At 39.8% G+C, this 22,427-nt stretch overlaps 1 protein-coding gene across 6 annotated transcripts in view; it reads left to right on the plus strand.

The window, feature by feature from the left end:
* LOC129715369 (cAMP-responsive element modulator-like) overlaps positions 1-22,317 on the plus strand; it is a 61,957-nt gene extending 39,640 nt beyond the window's left edge. For 5 of the 6 annotated variants that reach the window (XM_055665264.1, XM_055665249.1, XM_055665256.1 and 2 more), the window contains 3 exons: positions 1,465-1,607; positions 1,982-2,170; positions 22,128-22,316. In XM_055665264.1, coding sequence (XP_055521239.1) covers positions 1,465-1,607; positions 1,982-2,170; positions 22,128-22,288 — 493 coding nt within the window. In that variant the 3' untranslated portion in view covers positions 22,289-22,316. Of the gene's footprint in view, positions 1-1,464; positions 1,608-1,981; positions 2,171-22,127 lie in introns of all 6 variants that reach the window. The other variant, XM_055665280.1, reaches the window with a different exon arrangement.
* The last annotated feature ends 110 nt before the right edge of the window (positions 22,318-22,427 follow it).

The raw sequence follows: 22,427 nt of genomic DNA on the forward strand, positions 1-22,427 counted from the left end.
TTCAGCTGCATGTTTGAGAACCTTATGTAAAAACAAGGAACTGCAGATGCTGGTCCATACCAAAGATAGATACACAGCATTGGAGTAACTCAGCAGGTCAGGCAGCATTTCTGGAGAAAAAAGATGGGTGGTGTTTCTGGTTGGGCCCGTCCATCTTTTTTTGTCCAGAGATGCTGCCTGACCCACTGAGTTACTCCAGCACTTTGTGTCTATGTTTGAGAACCGTGACTGATTTTGTGCAGGGCATGCTTTATATCTACCAATTTAAATATAAATCTATGCTGCCCATTTCCAAACTCGTGCTTTGTTGGCCATTTACAATCTCTATACTTTATAATTCTGCCACCTTATGCATTTCTGATTTTCAAACCTTAACCAGTGAAGGCAATGCTTTCAGCTATGTAGTATCTAACTTTGAAATTGCTTTCCATTACATTCAATTTTTCTTAAAGTGTTCCTTAATTTCATAATTCTAAACAAACCTGCAGACATCTCCCATGATATATTTTGGTTTAGTTCAGTGTTATTTTGTTTGTTCATGCATTGAGATATTTTACGTAACTACCTATATAAATGCAAGCTTTTGTTGTACCACAAAGTTCTCGGTTCCTGTTAATGTGGATTACTGTCATGATTAAGGTATTTCAAATGATGATGTGGACTATATTCAATCACTTTGTTCTATTGAAGAGCAAGGAGATTCAACTGCATTGAATCTCCCTTCAATAGCAAAAAGTGAATGAAATTGTGACAGTTTATTGAACGCTTCTGTTTTGGAAAATCTTTATATTCACATTGATCATATATCTTTTCCTCAATTAATATTGTTATTTACATTTTTTTATGCAACAATGTGAACCTGTAGTGCTGCAAGACCACAGCTGCAGTAGAATCCACAAAATTAGATTGGTAGCAGTGTTCTATACTTTAGGCTAATTCAGTGGCCATATGTTTATGGTTGTCCTTCATCTTAACTAAAATCATACCACATTCAGTTGAGAATAATACCAGACAATCAGTCGATTAAGTAAGAAGTGTAGATTTTTCCTGACCATTTTTAGTTATGGTAGAATGCAACATGAATGCCAGTAATTAAGCTTAAAATATCAACTACTGGTTTACTTTCTTGTGTTGTCCTTTCCTAAGAGTCAAAACAGTTTGATTCAATGCACTGTGAATTTCAGATCTTTTCCAGCTATTCGAAACAATGATGTGTGTTTGGAAGCCTTTCGCTGTCTGAAACAAGTTGTTCAGTATATTTATGCATCCTGGTCAATGATAAAGTTAAATGCTGAGAATCAATGAGTTGGCCTTATTAATTTTAGATTGAACATTTGTTTATTTGTAGTTTTGGCTTCTTGTTTTGTGGAATTGCAGTTTAATGATAAAGAACCATAGTTATGATTTAATAATGAATAAAATTGTTAGTTCTTATATCATAATGTTCTGATAATGTTATTTCAGAAAAATCCTAAATGAATTATCTTCTGATGCACCTGGTGTTCCAAAGATTGATGAAGAAAAATCTGAGGAAGAAGGGGCAACAGCTGCTATCACTACAATGGCAGTACCAACTTCTATCTACCAGACGAGTACTGGTCAATACAGTATGTCCTGCTATTTCATCTCACTATCTTTTTTATTATCTGGGGGGGGGGGGTGCGAGTGCGAGGCGAGTGGGGAAGTGGATGGTGACATGTTGATCTCATTCACAGTCTGATCAATATCCTATCGAGATCAAATAATCAGATTGCTGTTCTCTTCTAGGGTTTATGCCAGTTGAGATGTGGTCATGGTTCTTGTGTTTTCGATAGCATAATCTAGAGACCATTTAATGTAGGCTCATATTGCGATTATTTGTTAAGTTTCATAGTTATGATCAGAATTCCAGTTTGTCATGAAAATTTATCTTGACAATTTCTTTGACATGCCCGAAAATGTTTCAACTTATCTCTACTTGTTTTGATCTGTTTCTTTTTAGTTGCAATCGCGCAAGGTGGAACTATTCAGATTGCAAATCCAGGAGCTGATGGTGTGCAAGGATTACAGACACTTACCATGACAAATGCAGGAACACCTCAGCCTGGGACAACCATTGTGCAATATGCTACACAGTCAAGTGATGGGACACAACAGTTTTTTGTTCCAGGCAGCCAAGTCGTTGTTCAAGGTATGAGAAATTGATTTATTTGGCAAGATGACAATAAAGTGGTGTTCTTAAGAAAAACTATTTTAGAAATTCAGAATTTTGTTCAGAGAATCTGCTGTCTTAAAATACATAATTTAGATCTGAGTCATCCAAGTCTAGCTTGGTGTGATATACTCACAATATTATGGAAAGTGCCTTCAATAGATAAGTGCAGCCAGTTAGGAAAGGGATATTTGAACGTGGATTATAATCATAGAGAGATGCAACAAGGAAACGGGTCCTTCAGCACATTGAGTCCATGCCGATTATCAAGCACATTAATGCCACTCAATTGTTTCAATTCAGATTCCAAACAACTCCTTACACATTCCACCACTCATCTTCACACCAAGGGCAACAAACTCTGACCAAATTAGTCTATACACCAACACATTTTTGAATGTCAGAGGAACCTGTAGTACCCAAAAGAAACCCAAATGTTAAGAGGAAAAACGTGCAAAATCTACAGACAGTATCTGAAGGTACACAAAAATGTTGGAGAAACTCAGCGGGTGCAGCAGCATCTATGGAGCGAAGGAAATAGGCAACGTTTCGGGCTGAAACCCTTCTTCAGACTTCCTTCGTTTTTATTTTCGTTCCATAGATGCTGCTGCACCCGCTGAGTTTCTCCAGCATTTTTGTGTACCTTCGATTTTCCAGCATCTGCAGTTCCTTCTTAAACACAAGACAGTATCTGAAGTCTAGATAGTGCCCGGGTTGTCGTAGTTGCCAGACAGCAATGGACAGCAGAAATTCTTGACGTTTAAATATTTTATAAAGCTAATAATACTGTAAAACTATTGGATTGTTTTAAATATATACCCAGTTAACAAATGCTGTTAACAAGGGGAAGGGCATATATTCCCTTAATATTTTGACCTGTGTGTAATCTCAGACACATCATGACTGACTTTTAATTGTCTTTAAATCATAGTTATACAGCATAGAATGTGGTGCTTCAGCCCATAATATTTATGTGAGGTCATCCACTACGTATATGAACCAATCTTATTTTCCGGGTCTCAACCTGTAGCTTTCCATGCTGTGGTGCTTCCTCGTGCTCATCTCAATAGTAATTTTGAGAAGACGAAGACACAAGGAACTGTATATGCTGTTATCTTGTGTAAAACACAAAGTGCTGGAGTAACTCAGCAGGTCTGGAAGGATCTCCGGAGAACATGAACACGCGATGTTTCAGGTCGGGACCCTAAAGAGTCTGAAGAGGGGTCTTGACCGGAAACGTCTACCAATTTTGAGAATATCTGCCTCCAAAGATCCCTCAGTGCAATCAAGATTTCCGTCACCGGAATTTTTTTTCACAAATTCCCTCTAAATTTCATGCTCCTTAACTTAAATCACTGTTTGATCATGGACACCGTTTTCTCAGGAGGAAGAATTTCTCATTGCCTGCATCCCATAAATACTTCAATTGGATCTTCACTGAGAAAAGATACGACCAATCTAATTTCTTATCAAAACTGAAATGCTCCTTTCCAGGCAACATCTACATCTCTGCGTCATCTCCAGCACAATCAAATCCTTCATGTAATGTGCTGATCAAAACTATGTACCGCACTCTATCTAACGTCCATCAAAATGCTAGTCGTGTAGTTATGTCGCATGGAAGCTTGTCCTTTGGCACCTCATCCATGTTGATTAAGGTGCATTCCTCAGGTGTTCCCAATTTGTGTGCGTTTGGCCCATATCACTCTAAGCCTTCCCTATTCATGAACTTGTCCAAATGTCATTTAAATATTGTAATCTACCCACCTCTACCACTAGCTCTGGCTATTCCCTCCTTAAATCTATGCGCTCTATATTTAGACTCCCCAGAGTTCATACAAACTCTGGCTATCTGCGTTATCTATGCCTCTCATAATTTTATATACCTCCATTATTTCACCTCATTGGAGGCTGAGGGGAGACCTGATAGAAGTATATAAAAAAAATATGAGAGACAAGGATAGGGTAGACAGTGTGAAAAATATCTAAAACTAGAGGGCATAGCCTTAATTTAAGAGGTGCAAATTTTTAAAGGAGATGTGCGGGGCACGTTTTTTAAGCAGAGAGTGGCGGGTCGTGGAATGTGCTGCCAGGGGTCGTGATGTAGGCAGATATGATGATGGCATTTAAGAGGCTTCTAGATGGACACATGGAAATGTAGTAAATGGAGGGATATGTATCTTGAGAAGATAGATGATATTAGCTTATCTTGGGATCATGTTTGCCACAGACATTGTGGGTCTGTTCCTCTGCTGTACTTTTCCATGTTCTATCAACACTGCCTATAACCAAAGATAACTGTCTTCACTATGAGAAATACTATCGTGTATCTTCTCATCTGAGAACTTGCTAACCAAACATCTTACATTCTCATTTAAATAATTATTATATATAACAAACAGCAAGGGTTGCAATACTTATTCCGGTGATACACCACTGATTAAGGACTGCCAATGGCAACATTAAATCCCAACAGCAAAATCACTTTGTCTTTTTTGGATTTAATTTAACAAATTTCTGTCTCCTACTTTCATAATGTGGGATCTTGTCGTGTAGACCGCATCAATTACATTGCTATCTTGAATAAACCTAATTACCTCTGAAAAATGCAGTAAAATGAATCATACAGGATTTCATCCTGGACTGGTCTTGCCTTTCCAAGTGTGTAAGTCCTGATCCTCATGATTTTTTCCCCCAATAAATTTACGTATAACTGTTGTTACATCTGTAACCTGCTGTATTCCTGCTGGTCTTCTTGAATGAAGATACCACAATTACTGTTCTCCAATTTCCTTAAATTTGATTGATAAAGAAGATTGATCAGGGGAAATTAAAAAAATTCTGAAATACAGCAATTACCTCCCCTGCCTGATTACGGCTGCTAAAACAATCTAAGTCCACTTTCATTTCAATGGTAATTTGTTCTACAATTCTACCTTCACCCTCCTTGAATTCTCCAACAGAATTTCTTCTGTTTTGTGAACGCAGATGAGATATATTCATTTAAGACCTCGTCTACAAGTTCCCAACTTCATGAACATTTGCTACTTTGGTGCCTTGCTCTTTTCCATTAACCTCTCCTCCTGAACATATTCTTAAAATGCTTTAGGATTTTCTTTCAATTTGCCTGCCATTCTTATTTTATGCCCTCTCTTTACCCAGCTAATTATTTTCAGTTCCTTCCCCTCTACCCTACACTTTCTATACTGCTTTTGAAATGTCAGCCCGTGAGGTGATTTGGGATGGGAAACAAAAATGCTGACCAAAACAGTGACATCCATATCTTGCAAATGAAACAGAAGAGCAAATCTCTCTTCAAAAAGGACTGAAGTGATGGAATTCAAGAAAACTTTCTGGCTCGATTTATGTTGCCATACAATTGTTTCTGTGTTGTTGGGAATGTTGAGCTTCAAAATTGGCAGCATTGGTTTTAAATTATGGTCTATTCATTGCCTAAACTATTTTTTTATTCTTACTATATGATCGCAATGTGAAACTTTGCCAACAAGTGATGCCCTTTTGGAGTGTTTGAGTTCAGTAACCATTCCTCCTGCTAAATTATGACTAATCTTTTTTTTTTAAAGATATAGAAGTTGTTTTTTTTTGCAGTAAATACTTCCATTGATTAAAGATGCATTTTTTTCAAAATGTCCTTTGCACAGAAAGATATAAAAGCAGAGAAGACTTTCATGTTTATTCTCTATTCGGTGAAGCAGCATATTTTGTCTTTTTAAAGGAAATTCTGATAAAGCCAATAAACGCATTACCACTTTGAATGTAACTCACAGCTACGTAGGCAACTTATTATTTTTGACCTTTATTGCATCGAAAAGATCTAGTCAGGAATCTGCCGTTGAAGGGCAGTGATGTCACTTTGATGTCATTGTGTCTTTTTTTAATCCCATAAATGCAAGTTGATTAAGAACCTTTTATGTAGAATGAGCAGAAAGAGATGAAAAGCAGACTGCAAAGCAGTGATGCAAGATGAGACAGAAACAGGTAAAATAACAGCAAGATCTGAATATTTTTAGCATGATGGAGGCGCTTAACATTTTCAAATACTGAATTAACAGATAAACCTTTTTTTATTTACAGCACTGCAGTCTATATATTGATCATAAAATATCAGCAGAGATGATACTGTCTCTTTGTTAATATTTGTTACAAAGCAGGATAGCATAAAACTTGCAAGTAATGAAATACATTTTTTCCATTTTGGAGGGCACAGTTATTTTTTTCAATATTTCAGGAAGATTTGAGGTTCTGTATCAGTGCGTGAAGATGGTTTCCTAATGGGCCTGTCCCACTTAGGCGACTGCAGGAGACTATGCAGTCGCAACATGTTCGCGGGTGGTTGCCCATGGTCGTGAGGAGTTCCCGCATTCTGGGAACTAGTCGCGGCCTCATTATGGTTGTCGTGAATTTTTCAACATGTTGAAATATTAGCGGCGACTAGAATGAAGCCGCCATGGAGAGTAGCGAGAATTCTCGAGCCGTAGGTGGGTCGCCAGGAAGTCCTAATGAGTTGCCAGGAGGTCGGAGATTCTCGTAGGTTGTAGCCGGTGCTGACTGGTGAATTTCATTGGCTCATTGGGGGAAATAAGGTAAGTAGTCGTTTTCAGAACCAAGGATAACCGAACGGTAATGTTAATTTCCGCTGAGCTTCACAGCCGTGTATCTCTGGCTTCTTAAAGGTCGTCTCCGCTCTTTCTCCTCACCCTTCCCTCCCCCGGTGTGTGTCGGTTCATCGCGGTGTGTGTCGGTATCACCTTGGCTTTGCACCGTGTGAATTTTTTAGACAGCGCACCCCCCGCTTTTAAATTCATCCAGGGAATTGGCCTCCACTGCCTTATGTGGCAGAGAAATCCACAAATTCACAACTGTCTGGGTGAAAACGTTTTTTCTTCTCTCAGTTTTAAATGGCCTCCCCTTATTCTTGGACTGTTGCCCCTGGTTCTGGACTCCTCTAACATTGGGAACATTTTTCCTGTATCTAGCTTGTCCAGTCCTTTTATAATTTTATATGTTTCTATTCGATTCCCCCTCATCCTTCTAAATTCCAGTGAATTCAAGCCCTGTCTTTCCAATCTTTCCTCATATGAAAGTCCCGCTATCCCGGGTATTTACCTCGTGAACCTACGCTGCACTCCCTCAACAGCAAGGGTGTCCTTCCTCAAATTAGGAGACCAAAACTGTACACAATACTCCAAATGTGGTCTCACCAGGGCCCTGCAAACTACAGAAGGACCTCCTTACTCCTATACTCAAATCCTCTCGCTATGAAGGCCATATGCCATTAGCTTTCTTCGCTACCTGCTGTACCTGCATGTTTACTTTCAGTGACTGATGTACAAGGACACCCAGGTCTCATTGCACTTTCCTATTTCCTAATCTGAAACCATTGCGATAATAATCATCTGCCTCCTTGTTCTTGCCGCCAAAAGTGGATAACCTCAAATTTATCTACATTATACTGCATCTGCCCACTCACTCAACCTGTCCAAGTAACCCTGCAACCTCCTAGCATCATCTTCGCAGTTGACACTGCCACCCAGCTTTGTGTCATTGCAAATTTGCCCTTGTTACTTTTAATTAGGATGGGGACCCACAGTCCCGTTTATATCAAATGGTGGACTGGGTCAAGAGCTTCAAATTCCTTGGCGTGCATATTTCTGAAGATCTCTCCTGGTCCGAGAACACTGATGCAATTATTAAGAAAGCACATCAGCGTCTCTACTTCCTGAGACGATTACGGAGAGTCGGTATGTCAAGGAGGACTCTCTCTAACTTCTACAGATGCACAGTAGAGAGCACAATAGAGAGACCTTTAGGTAGAAGGTACATGAGCCTGAGGACTGCAACGTCCAGGTTCAGGAATAGCTACTTCCCCACAGCCATCAAGCTATTAAACTCAACTGAAACAAAACTCTGAACATTAATAGACCATTATCTGTTTATTTGTTCATGTGTGTATATATTTATATAATGGTATATGGATACACTGATGTATTCATGCCTACTATATTCTTTTGTGCTGAAGCAAAGCAAGAATGTCATTGTCCTATCTGAGACACATGACAATAACATTTCTTGAATCTTAAATCATTAATATATATTGTAAATAGTTGCTTGCCCAGCACCGAGCCCTATGGCACTCCACTCGCCACTGCCTGCCATTCTGACAGGAACCCTACTCTGTTTCCTGTCTGTCAAACAATTCACTATCCATGTCAATACCCTACCCCCTATACCATGTGCTCTAATTTTGCCCACTATTGCCTGTCAAAGGCTTTCTGAAAGTTCAGATACACTACACCCATTGACTCTCCTTCATCCATTTTACTTGTCATAACCTCAAAAAATTCCAGAAGATTAGTCAAGCTGGATTTCCCTTTCATAAATCCATGCTGACTTGGACCAATCCTTTTACTGCTATCCAAATGCCCCTTTATTACCTCTTTAATAATTGACTCCAGCATCTTCCCCACCACCGATGTCAGGCTAACTGGTCTATAATTCCCCGATTTCCCTCTTGCTCCTTTCTTGAAAAGTGGGGTAACATTAGCTACCCTCCAATCTACAGGAAATTATCCTGAATCTATAGAACATTGGGAAATGATGACCAATGTGTCCACGATTTCTGGAGCCACCTCCTTGAGTACCCTGGGATGCAGTCCATCAGGCCCCGGGGATTTATCATCCTTCAGTCCCATCAGTCTACCCAATACCATTTCTCGCCCAATGCAAATGTCTTTCAATTCCTCGGTCTCACTAGATCCCTCTGTCCTCTAGTACATCTGGGAGATTTTTTGTGTCTTCCTTAGTGAAGACAGAACCAAAGTACCTGTTCAACTCTTCAGCCGTTTACTTGTTCCCCAAAGTAATTTCACCTGTTTCTGCCTTCAAGGGACCCACATTTGTCTTTACTAATCTTTTTCTCTTAACATATCTAGAAACGTTTTTACTATTCTTCTTTATATCCTTGGCGAGCTTACCTTCATACTTCATCTTTTCACCCCGTATTGCCTTTTTTGTTACCTTCTGTTGTCCTTTGAAAGTTTCCCAATCCTCTGGCTTCCCGCTGGTCTTTGCTATGTTATACACCTTTTATTTTAGTTTTATACCCGTCCCTAACTTCCCTTGTCAGCCACGCTTGCTTCTTACTCCCCTTCGAATCTTTCTTCCTCTTTGAAATGAAATGATCCTGCATCTTCTGGATTATGCCCAGCAATTCTTGCCATTGCTGTTCCACCGTCATTCCCACTCGGCTCTTTTTCCAGTTTACCTTGGCCAGCTCCTTTCTCATGCCTTCATAGTCCCCTTTGTTCAACTGCAACACTGACACTTCTGATTTAACCTTCTCCCTCTCAAATAACAGATTAAAACATATCATATTATGATCACTACCTCCTAGCGGTTCCTTTGTCTTGAGTTCCCTTATTAAATCAGGTTCATTAGACAACACTAAATCCAGAATTGCCTTCTCTCTGGTAGGCTCCAATACAAGCTGCTCTAAGAATCCATCTCTACAAACTCCCTTTCTTGCGGTCCAGAACCAACCTGATTTTCCCAGTCTACCTGCATATTGAAATCTCCCATAACCACAGTGGCATTGCCTTTGTTACATGCCAATTTTAACTCCTGCTGCAACTTGCACCCTATATCCAGGCTACTGTTTGGGGGCCTGTAGGTAACTCCCATTAGGGTCTTCTTACCTTTACAATTCCTCAATTCTATCCACAGCGACTATATTATATATTTATATTACATATTTACATTACATACTATATATATTTATATTATATTTACATAAACACCAGACTATAATTTTATATGCTTTAGCAATTAGGTTAAGTTACATATTGAGTTTTATTTTGCACTGCAAATATATATGTTGCTTAAGTTGAAGTGCAAGTTTTGGTGTGGTTATTTTTGTTCAGCTTGCCTTGGGAAGTGTCTGTGGCACTTGTTCTGGTGCAGCAAAATTGGAACTTCATTTTTCTACCTTACAATGTATTTATAGAATTCTATATTGTGTTATTTTCCTTTTGTCAATATACCTTGTTTTGTACTCACGATGTGGTTTCAGAAAAGAAGGGTGCTAATGGAAATGGTACAAAAAGTGGTTATTGTAGAGACGTTTATTACTTACAGTGTTTCTGTGTTGGGGGTCTGGCACACCCTTTCTTCTCCCACCTTCCTGCTGTCTTGAGAACCTGGTTGACGACTCATCCGTCTGTGGGCACACTGCAACTGTGTTAAATTTATATCCCTAAGCCCCACTGAATGTGCCAACTGTTACCTTAAACCTATGCTCACTGGTTTTAGCGGGTAGGTGGGGGGGGGGGGGGGGGGGGTTCCTTTTACCAACTCTATCCAAGACCTTAGTAATTTTTTTATACCCTCTGTTAGACTCTCCCTCACCCTTCCATCCTCTCTGCCTGCTTTATCCCTAGGACAACACACCCAACCTATCTAGTCTATACATAACTGAAGCCTTCCATCTCAGGCCATAACTAGTGAATTTCCTCTGCACCCTCTCAGATCATTTTCCCTCTGCACCCTCTCAGATCATATCTACTTCTACTATGACTATGTGCAGTGCCCCAACTGTAGCCTAATCAATATTTTGTCAACTTGCATCATAACCTCCTTTCTCTTATATTCTATCTTGCTTAATAAAAGCAAGTATCCTACATTTCTCCACCACTGTCTGTACTTGTACTGCGTTGTTCATGGATTCTGGGATAAGGACACCAAAGTCCCTCTGTTCATCCTTGCTACATAGGGCCCTTCCATTAATTGGCCATCTCCTACCCTTATTAGTCTACTCATAAAGCTTCATCTGATATTCATCAGGATTACATTCTATTTGACATGCATTGCCCATCTTACCAAATAAATCATTATTATTGTCCTGTGGCTTGAATCTCCCTTTTTCACCAGCAACAAAAACACATTTCTTATCATCTGTGAACCTGCAAGTCATACATCCTGGCACTTGAATGTGCAGTTTATGGACTTTAAGATGAGAATACTATTAGATAAACTATAGTTGTCTAAATGTCAGCACCTACATAATTTGGCATTTTTATTGCCTCCTGAATGGTAGCACAGAGTTGTACCTATACCATATTTTTATGCATGCATGGCAGCTGTCTGAAAGTGAACCAATGTGTAGGAAGGAACTGCAGATGCTGGTTTACACTGAAGATAGACACAAAATGCTGGAGCAACCTAGTGGGACAGGCAGCATCTCTGGATTGAAGGAATGGGTGACGTTTCGGGTCGTGAACCAATCTGCTTACATTTTTGGTTTTTTTTTTTTGCCTCACTATGAACTTTGTTCAATAAAAATATGCCCATGTGCTTATGACTTAAGACCATCTTTTTTCCAACTTGGTAATTTTCTCAACTCTGCCTTTTACTTCATTTGACCTGTGTCTGCCAGTGAGCAACTCATCTATCCATTACTCGTCTATCAATGATTCCAATTCCCCATTCACAATGTTTCCATCTCTTGCATGGTAGACAGGTCAGGAAGGACCCAGAGTGACGTAGCATCCAGAGTGAAGTAGCTGATTGGATGCAAGTTGGGCTTGGTGGAAGAATTCAGATGGTTGTTCTGGAGAATTGTTCTGGAGATGATGTTTTCAGATTGGAAGCCTGTGACCTGTAGTGTGCTGTGGGAAATATGTGCTTGATCCACTGTTGTTTGTAATCTGTATTAATGATTTGGCAGAGAATATAGGTGGCATGATTAGTAAATTAAAGGATGACATCAGGAATGATGTGGTGGACAATGAAGAAGGCTGTCTAAGATTACAAATAGCAATTGGAATTTTATTTAGACAAGTGCAATGTGATGCATTTTGGGAAGTTCATCCTGGGCTGTATTTACCCAGTAAATGATAGGGCACTGGAGAGTGGTCTGGAACAGTGAGACAGTTCCTTGAAAGTCGCCATGCTGGCTACAAGGTGGTAAAGAAAACATATGGCATGTTTGCCTATATTGGATGGGGCATTGAGTCGGAAGCGTTGAGAAATCGTTTAACTGTAGAGAATGTTGGTGAGACTGCACCTGGAAGTTCTGGTCACCATATGGAAGGATGTGATTAAGGTGGACGAGGGTGCAAAAATGATTCACATGTATGTTGCAGGAAGTGGATGACTTGAGTTGTAAGGAGAGACTGGATAGGTGAGGCTGTTTCCTTGAAGCAAAGGACCACTTGAACTCCTGTACTCTATGACAACCTTTCCTGTCCCCCAACTTCAATGTAGGAGTCCAACTTTGCCTCCACCCCTACCACAATTTGATCAATTGTTGGAGATTTACCTCTATGCATAGAGTTCACTCCTTGCAACCTGCTGGCCTTTTGATCTGACCAGCTTCTTGGTAGAAAATGTTTTTACAGTTGTACAGAAATCCTGACAGTAAATGTTACAGTACCTTTCAGACTCTTGACCTGAAGCATGCATCTGAAAACTATTATTCATGTTCATTAACTAATGAAATGTTATGCAGAAGCAATAAAACTCAGTCATTCAGGTTTGAAATGGCAAGAAGTTTGAAAATAAGTGCTGTCAAGAGTGCCCAATTCTAGAACATTGATAGTGTTGATTTTGTTTTTAAATTACACCGGAGGGAGTCAATATAACACAACAGTTTTGTAACAACTGCTCCCATGAGTGAGCAAGAACAATTCTCAAAACAATATACCTCAGCAATTCTCAGCCTGTGAGCACACGCTTTTGGAAGTTGCATGCAAATTAATTTTTAAAAATTGTGAAATGGGCTTGCAATACTTTAGAAAAAGAAACCACAGTTGGCAAAAAAGCATAGAGTTCCAACATAAGATTCTTCTGCAATTTTCATTTTTGTTCACTATAATCCACATGGTCAATTATTTTCAAAGATATAACATCAATTCTAAATCCCTGATATATATCATGAAAAGCCGACAAACTCTGTAGAACACATTGCCATAGATATTTCAGAGACTAAAATATCTGTCGATGAATACATTGTTTCCTGGGACTTGATCAAGTTTTAGATCCATTTTTGCCAATTTCCTTTGGTTCGGCTGACAATGGGCTTTTATTTTCCTGAAATCAGTATCGACTACAAAAAAACACACTTCCCTCATTAATCCTGCCTGAAAATAGAAAGGATTTGAACATGATGGTTAGAATCTCTTTTATTTTAACCCTTGCTTCCCACAACAGTCATGAAATTATTATATTCAGGGCTTCCGAAATATTAACTTTCAAAAATTCTAAATGCCCTTAATTTTTTTTTTCACTGCTATTTTTCACCTCTCCTGAATTGTGCTGGTCTCCCCTTTAATGAAGGAGAGTGCAAAGGTTCAAGCTTGCCAGTATAACCTCAACTATAACTATGACCTCACTTCAAATTGAAGACTGTAATGTAAATTTAAAGATTGCTGATTTCAAATTGTGTACAGTTCTTTTCTTTTCATCGCTAGAGAATTTTAGCTATTACTACACTGCTGGAGGAGTTCTTTGAAATCTGTATTTTTTGTTTACAGTTTTTAGTTACTTTAACAATATGCTTCTTTCATCTAAACAATCGACTGAATTTTTGGCAAATAAAAAGAACATTTGGTGCAAGTTACCTCAATGCTTATTGTTGAATTAGCCTTGCTTTTAGTAGCATTCTAGATCCCAGTTAACGGTGAATGGAGTTACTGGAACTGTAGGTCTGGAAGAAAGAAAATAGCCAAACATAAGGGATGCTGCACTGGTGCCTAATGCATTTAATCTCTTGACTACAGATGTTCGTACTTGATTTTTGAAAACATGTCTTTATCTTTGGACGAGGTAGGGATATTATTATGTGACTGCCTGACGGTTTTGTAGCAATCCAAAACACTTCATGGTTAATCCAAAACTGCTGAGACTGAATAGGCTGAAACCAGGCGAAAATGCTTGAAATACTACAAATGGTGAACAGGTCAGACAACATCCATTGGAGTAGCTCAGAGCCTCAGCTAGTGGAATAGTGCAAAACATTTCTATCATTTTGTATTTCTATGTTAGCTTTTCAGCACCTGTATTTTGTTTTGCTTTCACTGGAAAATTGATAATTCACCAGGGCTAGATGAGATATACTCGGGTGTTAAAAGAAGGAAGGGTGACTGATTCTTGTTGTTCAGTGCAGGTAGTGCTTGTTCTCTCAGGCTGCAGTAGTGGAAGCCAATATTGTGCCATTATTTAGAGAGGTAGAGATAAAACTATTAATTATAAGCTAGCAAGCTAGTTGAATTTATTGAGGAGGTAACAAGTAACATTAATAAGGCGAGTGCATTTGAAGTGGGAAGGCTTCATAATAAGTTCTCATGACAGGCTGCTCCAGAAGGTAAAAGGCGAGGGGATCAAAGGAAAAGTGGCAAATTGTATCCAAAATTGACAGTGAAAGGAAGCAAAGTGTACTGCTTTATGTCATTTTTTATGATGCAGAGTATGTTAGTATGGAGTTCCTTGTTACTAATTTTGGTGTTTTTAAAAAAATGTTTATTAATGTAGTCTTAAATGTAGGGGACATGATAGGGTTTATAGATGATGCAAAAATTAGCTGGGTAAGGAATACTCTGGCCTGCAAGATGACTAAGATGGTCTGGTTAAATGAGCCAAAAATCAGTGAATGGAATTCAAGCTAGACAATGTGAGACCATCCATATGGGGACATGCAATGAAGTCTAATAACTGAGAGAATTTTGAGTGAAGTGGATGAACAGCAAGATCTTGGAGTACATTTGTGTAGGACTGTAAAGGGGTCAGGACTGGTCAGTGTAGTGGGTTAAAAAAACAAAACGTGACATACTATGCTTAACAAAGGCATTCAAGAGCGGAGAGGTTACATAGAATTAGAAGAAAAAAAAATATTGATCAGGTTAGGAAATGATAGCTAGGTGGAAAGATTGGATGAAGCAGATTGTTTACTGTGGGATAGAGGACGCTGAGTGGATTCATGAGGTGACCTTAAAGTAAATAGCCCAGATATAGGTTAAAAAAAGGGATGAGGTCCTATACAAGATGAATTTAGGGAGTTAGGAGATAAACTTAAAAGTAGGACCTCAAAGGTAATAATCTCTGGATTACTACCAGTACCACGGGCCAGTCAGAGTAGAAATAGGAGGATATTGCAGATGAATACGTGGCTTGAAAAATCGTGCAAGGGGGAGGGATTCAAATTTTTAGGGCATTGGAACCAGTTCTGGGGGAGGGGGGACCAGTACAAACAGGACAGTTTGCACCTGGGCTGGAATGGAACCAATGTCCTTGGGGGAGTGTTTGCTAGTGCTGTCGGGGAGGATTTAAACTAATGTGGCAGGGGGATGGGTACAAGAGCAGAGAGGCAGGGGGGGTGTAAAATGAGGATAGAAGCAATAAGGTAGCAAGGTGAAAAGTAAAAGTGACAGGCAGACAAAACCAGGGCAAAAATCAAAAAGGGCCACTTTTCAACATAATTGTAAAAGGGGTAAGAGCGTTGTAAAAACAAGCCTGAAGGCTTTGTGTCTCAATGCAAGGAGCATTCGTAATAAGGTGGATGAGTTGAACGTGCAGATAGCCATTAATGATTATGATATAGTTGGGATCACGGAGACATGGCTCCAGGGTGACCAAGGCTGGGAGCTGAACATCCAGGGATATTCAATATCCAGGAGGGATAGAGAGAACGGAAAAGGAGGTGGGGTAGCGTTGCTGGTTAGAGAGGAGATTAACGCAATGGAAAGGAAGGACATTAGTTTGGAGGATGTGGAATCGGTATGGGTAGAGCTGTGAACCACTAAGGGGCAGAAAACGCTGGTGGGTGTTGTGTACAGGCCACCTTATAGTAGTAGTGAAGTTGGAGATGGTATCAAAACAGGAAATTAGAAATGCGTGTGACAAAGGCAAAACAGTTATAATGGGTGACTTCAATCTACATATAGATTGGGTGAATCAAATTGGCAGGGGTGCTGAGGAAGAGGATTTCTTGGAATGTATGCGGGATAGTTATCTAAATCAACATGTAGAGGAACCAACGAGAGAGCAGGCTATTTTAGACTGGGTATTGAGTAACGAGGAAGGGTTAGTTAGCAGTCTTGTTGTACATGCCCCCTTGGGCAAGAGTGACCATAATATGGTTGAGTTCTTCATTAGGATGGAGAGTGACATTGTTAATTCAGAAACAATGGTTCTGAACTTAAAGAAAGGTAACTTTGAGGGTATAAGACGTGAATTGGCCAAGATTGACTGGCAATTAATTCTAAAAGGGTTGACGGTGGATATGCAATGGAAGACATTTAAATACTGCATGGATGAACTACAAAAATTGTTCATCCCAGTTTGGCAAAAGAATAAATCGGGGAAGGTAGTGCATCCGTGGATAACAAGGGAAATCAGGGATAGTATCAAAGCGAAGGATGATGCGTACAAATTAGCCAGAAAAAGCAGCATACCAGAGGACTGGGAGAAATTCAGAGACCAGCAGAGGAGGACAAAGGGCTTAATTAGGAAAGGAAAAATAGATTATGAAAGAAAACTGGCAGGGAACATAAAAACTGACTGCAAAAGTTTTTATAGATATGTGAAAAGAAAGAGATTAGTTAAAACAAATGTAGGTCCCTTGCAGTCAGAAACAGGTGAGTTGATCATGGGGAACAAGGATATGGCGGACCAATTGAATAACTACTTTGGTTCCGTCTTCACTAAGGAAGACATAAATAATCTGCCGGAAATAGCAGGGGACCGCGGGTCAAAGGAGATGGAGGAACTGAGTGAAATCCAGGTTAGTCAGGAAGTGGTGTTGGGTAAATTGAATGGATTAAAGGCCGATAAATCCCCAGGGCCAGATAGGCTGCATTCCAGAGTACTTAAGGAAGTAGCTCCAGAAATAGTGGATGCATTAGTAATAATCTTTCAGACCTCTTTAGATTCTGGAGTAGTTCCTGAGGATTGGCGGGTAGCAAACGTAACCCCACTTTTTAAGAAGGGAGGGAGAGAGAAAACGGGGAATTACAGACCCGTTAGTCTAACATCGGTAGTGGGGAAACTGCTAGAGTCAGTTATTAAAGATGGGATAGCAGCACATTTGGAAAGTGGTGAAATCATTGGACAAAGTCAGCATGGATTTACGAAAGATAAATCATCTGACGAATCTTATAGAATTTTTCGAGGATGTAACTAGTAGCGTGGATAGGGGAGAACCAGTGGATGTGGTGTATCTGGACTTCCAGAAGGCTTTTGACAAGGTCCCACATAAGAGATTAGTATACAAACTTAAAGCACATGGCATTGGGGGTTCAGTATTGATGTGGATAGAGAACTGGCTGGCAAACAGGAAGCAAAGAGTAGGAGTAAACGGGTCCTTTTCACAATGGCGGGCAGTGACTAGTGGGGTACCACAAAGCTCAGTGCTGGAACCCCAGCTATTTACAATATATATTAATGATCTGGATGAGGGAATTGAAGGCAATATCTCCAAGTTTGCGGAGATTTCCATTTCCCCACCACCATGTGTGAAATGTTGCACCTCAAGTTCTGAGTAAATCTGTCCCTTCTCACCTTAACCATATGTTCTCAGGTTCTTGGTTCCCCTACTGTGGATAAAAGACTACATTCAACTATCTATTCCCCTCATGATTCATATACATAACATAAACGTGCCCCCTCATCCTCCTGTGTTCCAAGGAATAAAGTCCTAGCCTGCCCAACCCTGTTGCCTTCTAGTCCTGACAATATCCTTGTGAGTCTTCTCTGCACTCTTTCCCTGTTTAACAACATCTTCCCTGTAACAGGGTGACCAAAACTGAACACAATACTCCAAACGTGGCATCGCCAATGTCTTGTACAACTGTAACATCCCCATCTCATACATTTTCTCCAGAGATGCTGCCCGACCAGCTGAGTTACTCCAGCACTTTGTGTGTATCTTCTGTATTCAATATCCTGACTGATGAAGGCCAATGTGCCGAAAGCCTTCTTGACCACCGTATCTACCTGTGATACCACTTTGAAGGAACTATGTAACTGCACTCCTAGACCCCCTTGCATTATAATGCTCCCTAGAGCCCTGCCATTCATTGAGGATGCTGTCCTGGTGTGACTTCTCAAAATGCAACACCTTGCATGTATCTACATTAAACTCCATTAATCATTCCTCAGCCCAATTGATCAACTGATCAAGATCATGTTGTCATTTTTGATAACCATCTTCGCATCTACGATACCACCAACTTCAGTATTATCTGCAAACTAACTAATCAAGCATTGTACATACTCATCCAAATCGATTATATAAACCACAAAGAGAGCAAAAGGCCCAACACCGATCCCCGAGGCACACAACGTGTCACAGGCCTCCAGTATTAAAAACAACCTTCCATCTTCACCCTCTGCTTCTTTTCATGAAGCCAATTCTCTATCCAGTCAGCTAGCTCTGCCCAGATCCCATGTGATCCAACTTTCCAGAGCAGCCTACCATTCAGAACCTTATCAAATGTTTTGCTGAGGTCTATATAGACAACATCTACGACTTTACCTTCATCAATCTTTTTGATTACTTCTTCAAAACTCAATCAAGGTACAACATTCTGGCAACTCACCCGAATCCAATTCTGATTCGTACACCTCAGCCAAGGCACCTGCAATTTCTTCTATGTATGCTAGGTAAGCTTTTGCAAGGGATTCTGAGGGATAAGGTACATATGCATTTGTAAAGACCGGTTGATTAGGGATAGCCACCAATGGCTTTGTGCTTGGGAGATCATGTCTTAGGAATTTGAAAATTTTGAAGAAGTAAGCAAGAAGGTCAATTTTGTACACTTACTATAGGTGACCCATTCAATAGGAGGGAAGTTAAAATCTCCCACTACTATTATCCTATTATTCTTACAACTGTCTACGATTTCCCTACACATTTGCTCTATATTTTGCTGGCAACTTGAGGACCCTTTCATACTGTCTCATGAAAGTGATCATCCTCTGCTAGTTTCATTTGGAAATGAAACTGGGAAGGTGGTGGATGTATGTCTGAGATCACCATAAGAGCAACCTAAAAGGCAGCCACAATTTGCATGCTGAGGTTTTCCTAGGTGTAGAGGTTAGAGAGACAATCTTAAAATGGGATTGTCAGATGGCAGTAGCATTTTGGGCCCCGCAATGAGGCGGGATGTGCTTGAGAGGGTCCAGAGGAGGTTTGCAATAATGAACCAGGGTTGATTGGGTAAACATATATAATGAGTATTTGACGGTTTTAGGCCTGTACACACTGGAGTTTCGATGGATGAGGGGGTATCTCATTGAAACCTACTAAATCATGAAAGGCCTAAATAGAGATGAAAATATATGAAAGGACATGAAAAGGTTATTTCCAGTAATGGGAGAGTCTTGAATTCATAGCCACAGACGACTGTGGAGGCCAAGTCTTTGGGTATTTTTAAAGCTGAGATTAGCAGGTTCTTGATTAGAAAGGGTCAAATGTTTCAGGGAGAAGGGGTTGAGAGGGAAAAATACATCAGCCATAATTAAATGGTGGAGTAGAGTTGATAGGCCGAATGGACTAATATCGCTCCTATGAATTATGAACATTAACTATTCCTGGATCCTTCTGTTCTGTAACATTCCCTAGTGCCCTACCATTTTACTATGAAGGTCCTGCCCTGGTTAGATTTCCCAAATGCAGCACCTCACACTTGTCTATGTTAAGCTCCATTTGCCATTTCTCTGCTCACTTGCCCAGCTGATCAAGGTATTTCGTGATACCCTTTTCTTCACTGACTGTGGTACCATCTTCTTTAGTGTCATCAGCAAACTTACTGAACAAGCTTTGTACATTCTCATCCAAATTGTTGATATTGTAGCAGTGTACCAGCCCCCGATCCATGAAGCACACCACTAAGCATAGCCTCCTGTCTGAGAAGCGACCTTTCACTTCACCCTCAGCTTCCTACCATTATACTAATTCTATGTCCAGTTAGCTAGCTCTCCCTGGATCCCTAACTTTCCAGAGTAGCCTCTCGTGCAGAATCTTATTAAAGACCTTGCTGAAGTCTATATAGATTACTTCATTAACCTTTGTGATGTTTAAAGAAGTAACCAATGAAATTCATGAGGCAGGATCTCCCACTCACAAAACCATGCCAACTATCCCTAACAACCCCTGTATCCAAATGCACGTATATTGTATCATTCAAAAATCTTTCCAATAGCTTTCCTACCATAGATGTTCGGCTTACTGGTCTGTAGTTCCCAGGATTTACTTTGCAACCCTTCTTAAATAAAGGCAGAATATTTGCATTCCTCCAGTCTGTCGTGAACACCTCACCCATGTCTAACGATGATGCATATATCCAAGGCTCCTACAATTTCTTCCCCAGCAGCTTCCCACAATGTCCTCCCCAAGAGGTTCTCCGCGGAGGAGAAAATGAAAAACACTTTGAAGATATATAAGTTGTGTGCTCCAGGGATCTGCATTAGAATTTTAAATAGGTTGCATCAGCTATTAGACTTAGAAATGCAATAAGCAGATATCATATTTGTAGTAGGATGTCAATGAGAATAATGCCTGTTCATAATTACCAGCTTCTTGAACTGCATGTAATCTATAATCTATTATTTTTGTTAGGTTAATATTTTTGAAGTTAATTGCTTTAACTGCTCAACCTTAGAAGTTAATTGCTATCAAAAGACATGTTCAATTTAAATACTGTTATTATTAAATCTTCATGAACTAGAGGAAAAACCTGTCTCTTTGTTTCTGTGGAGCCCCATTCTCACTCATCACCCTTCCCCCCGAAATGTATGTATTTGGAGGGGGGTGGGGGAAGGGGGAAATAATAACAAGACATTTGATGTAGTCATACAGCACAGAAACTGGCCCTTTGGCTCAACTCGTCCTGGCTAACTAAGTTTCCCCCATCTATGCGAGTCCCTTTTGGCCACGTTGGGCTTGTATACCTTCAAACCTTTCCACTCCATGTACCTGTCCACTTGTCTTTTATATGCTGTTATAGTACCTGCCTGATCTATATACTCTGGTAGCTCATTCCATACACCCACCGCCCTCTGTGGAAATGCTCAACCCTCAATCTTTCCCCTCTCACCGAAACCTGTCGTCTGGTTCTTGATTTCCCTACCCTGGGTAATAGACACTGCATTCATCCATTCTATACCTGATTTTGCACAGATAACATAAACTTGCATGAGTTTATGTTGCTATTCATATAAAAAATGGACCTGGAGAGCACGTATCAGTCATAAAGTGTCATCGTGAGATGGAGTATTAGAATATTTTTGTCTTGCATACCTCGTGAAAATATTTTTACTTTATCCCCCATATTCTTTTTCCCTTGAGTTGTATGACCGCCTGTATCGGGAAATATTATTCTCTGCTGTCCTATCTATCGTAATGACTGCAATAACTCCTACTTCACCATAGCTACTTTTAATAGTATTATATCCCCACTACAACTAGCTTCAAATGATTTGTTACTTTGCCACCATCAAACATGGCACTTCATTGAATTTGCTAGGTTTTCTATTGGTGTTGCTGTTTTTATTTTGGTTCTGCCTACTCAGCATTTGTAGTAAGTCACTTAAGATGCACACTGCTCTTTTCAGTCTTTGGACTTTGAATTCTTGCACATTTCACTGGTGTGCCAGCAACCAGAGTTACATTGTGGAATTGAAAAAAAAGGTTTCAGACACTAGTACTTAAGAAAGAGAAAATACACGAAACACTTGACAATAAGAACATAATAATGTTGACGGTTGCTGTTATACACTGTTGGATCAGATTAGTTGGAAATAATAAAGGGGGAAAAATGAGCATGCGGAATGTGATACTGCGTATGTGCATGATAGGAAACTAAATAAAGTGTTATATATTAAAATTGAAAGTTTTAATTATCCAATATTTATTCTAATGTAGCTGCATCAGGAGATATGCCAACTTACCAAATCCGGACTCCAACTACCACCCTACCTCAGGGAGTCGTGATGGCAACTTCACCAGGGACATTGCATAGTCCACAACAGCTTGCAGAAGAGGCAACACGTAAACGGGAACTCAGGCTAATGAAAAACAGGTAAGATTTCAGAAATCTTTGTAAAATGATCATGTGCTGCAACTAACGAAGAGGGTGCTTTATTTAAAAAACAAATTTATTTTCAATATCCTATTTCTAATTGGTTCATATTTAGACTTTTTAATTTGGTATCAAAACCTTCT

Source organism: Leucoraja erinacea, chromosome 2, assembly GCF_028641065.1.
Source record: "Leucoraja erinacea ecotype New England chromosome 2, Leri_hhj_1, whole genome shotgun sequence".
Taxonomy (NCBI): domain Eukaryota; kingdom Metazoa; phylum Chordata; class Chondrichthyes; order Rajiformes; family Rajidae; genus Leucoraja; species Leucoraja erinaceus.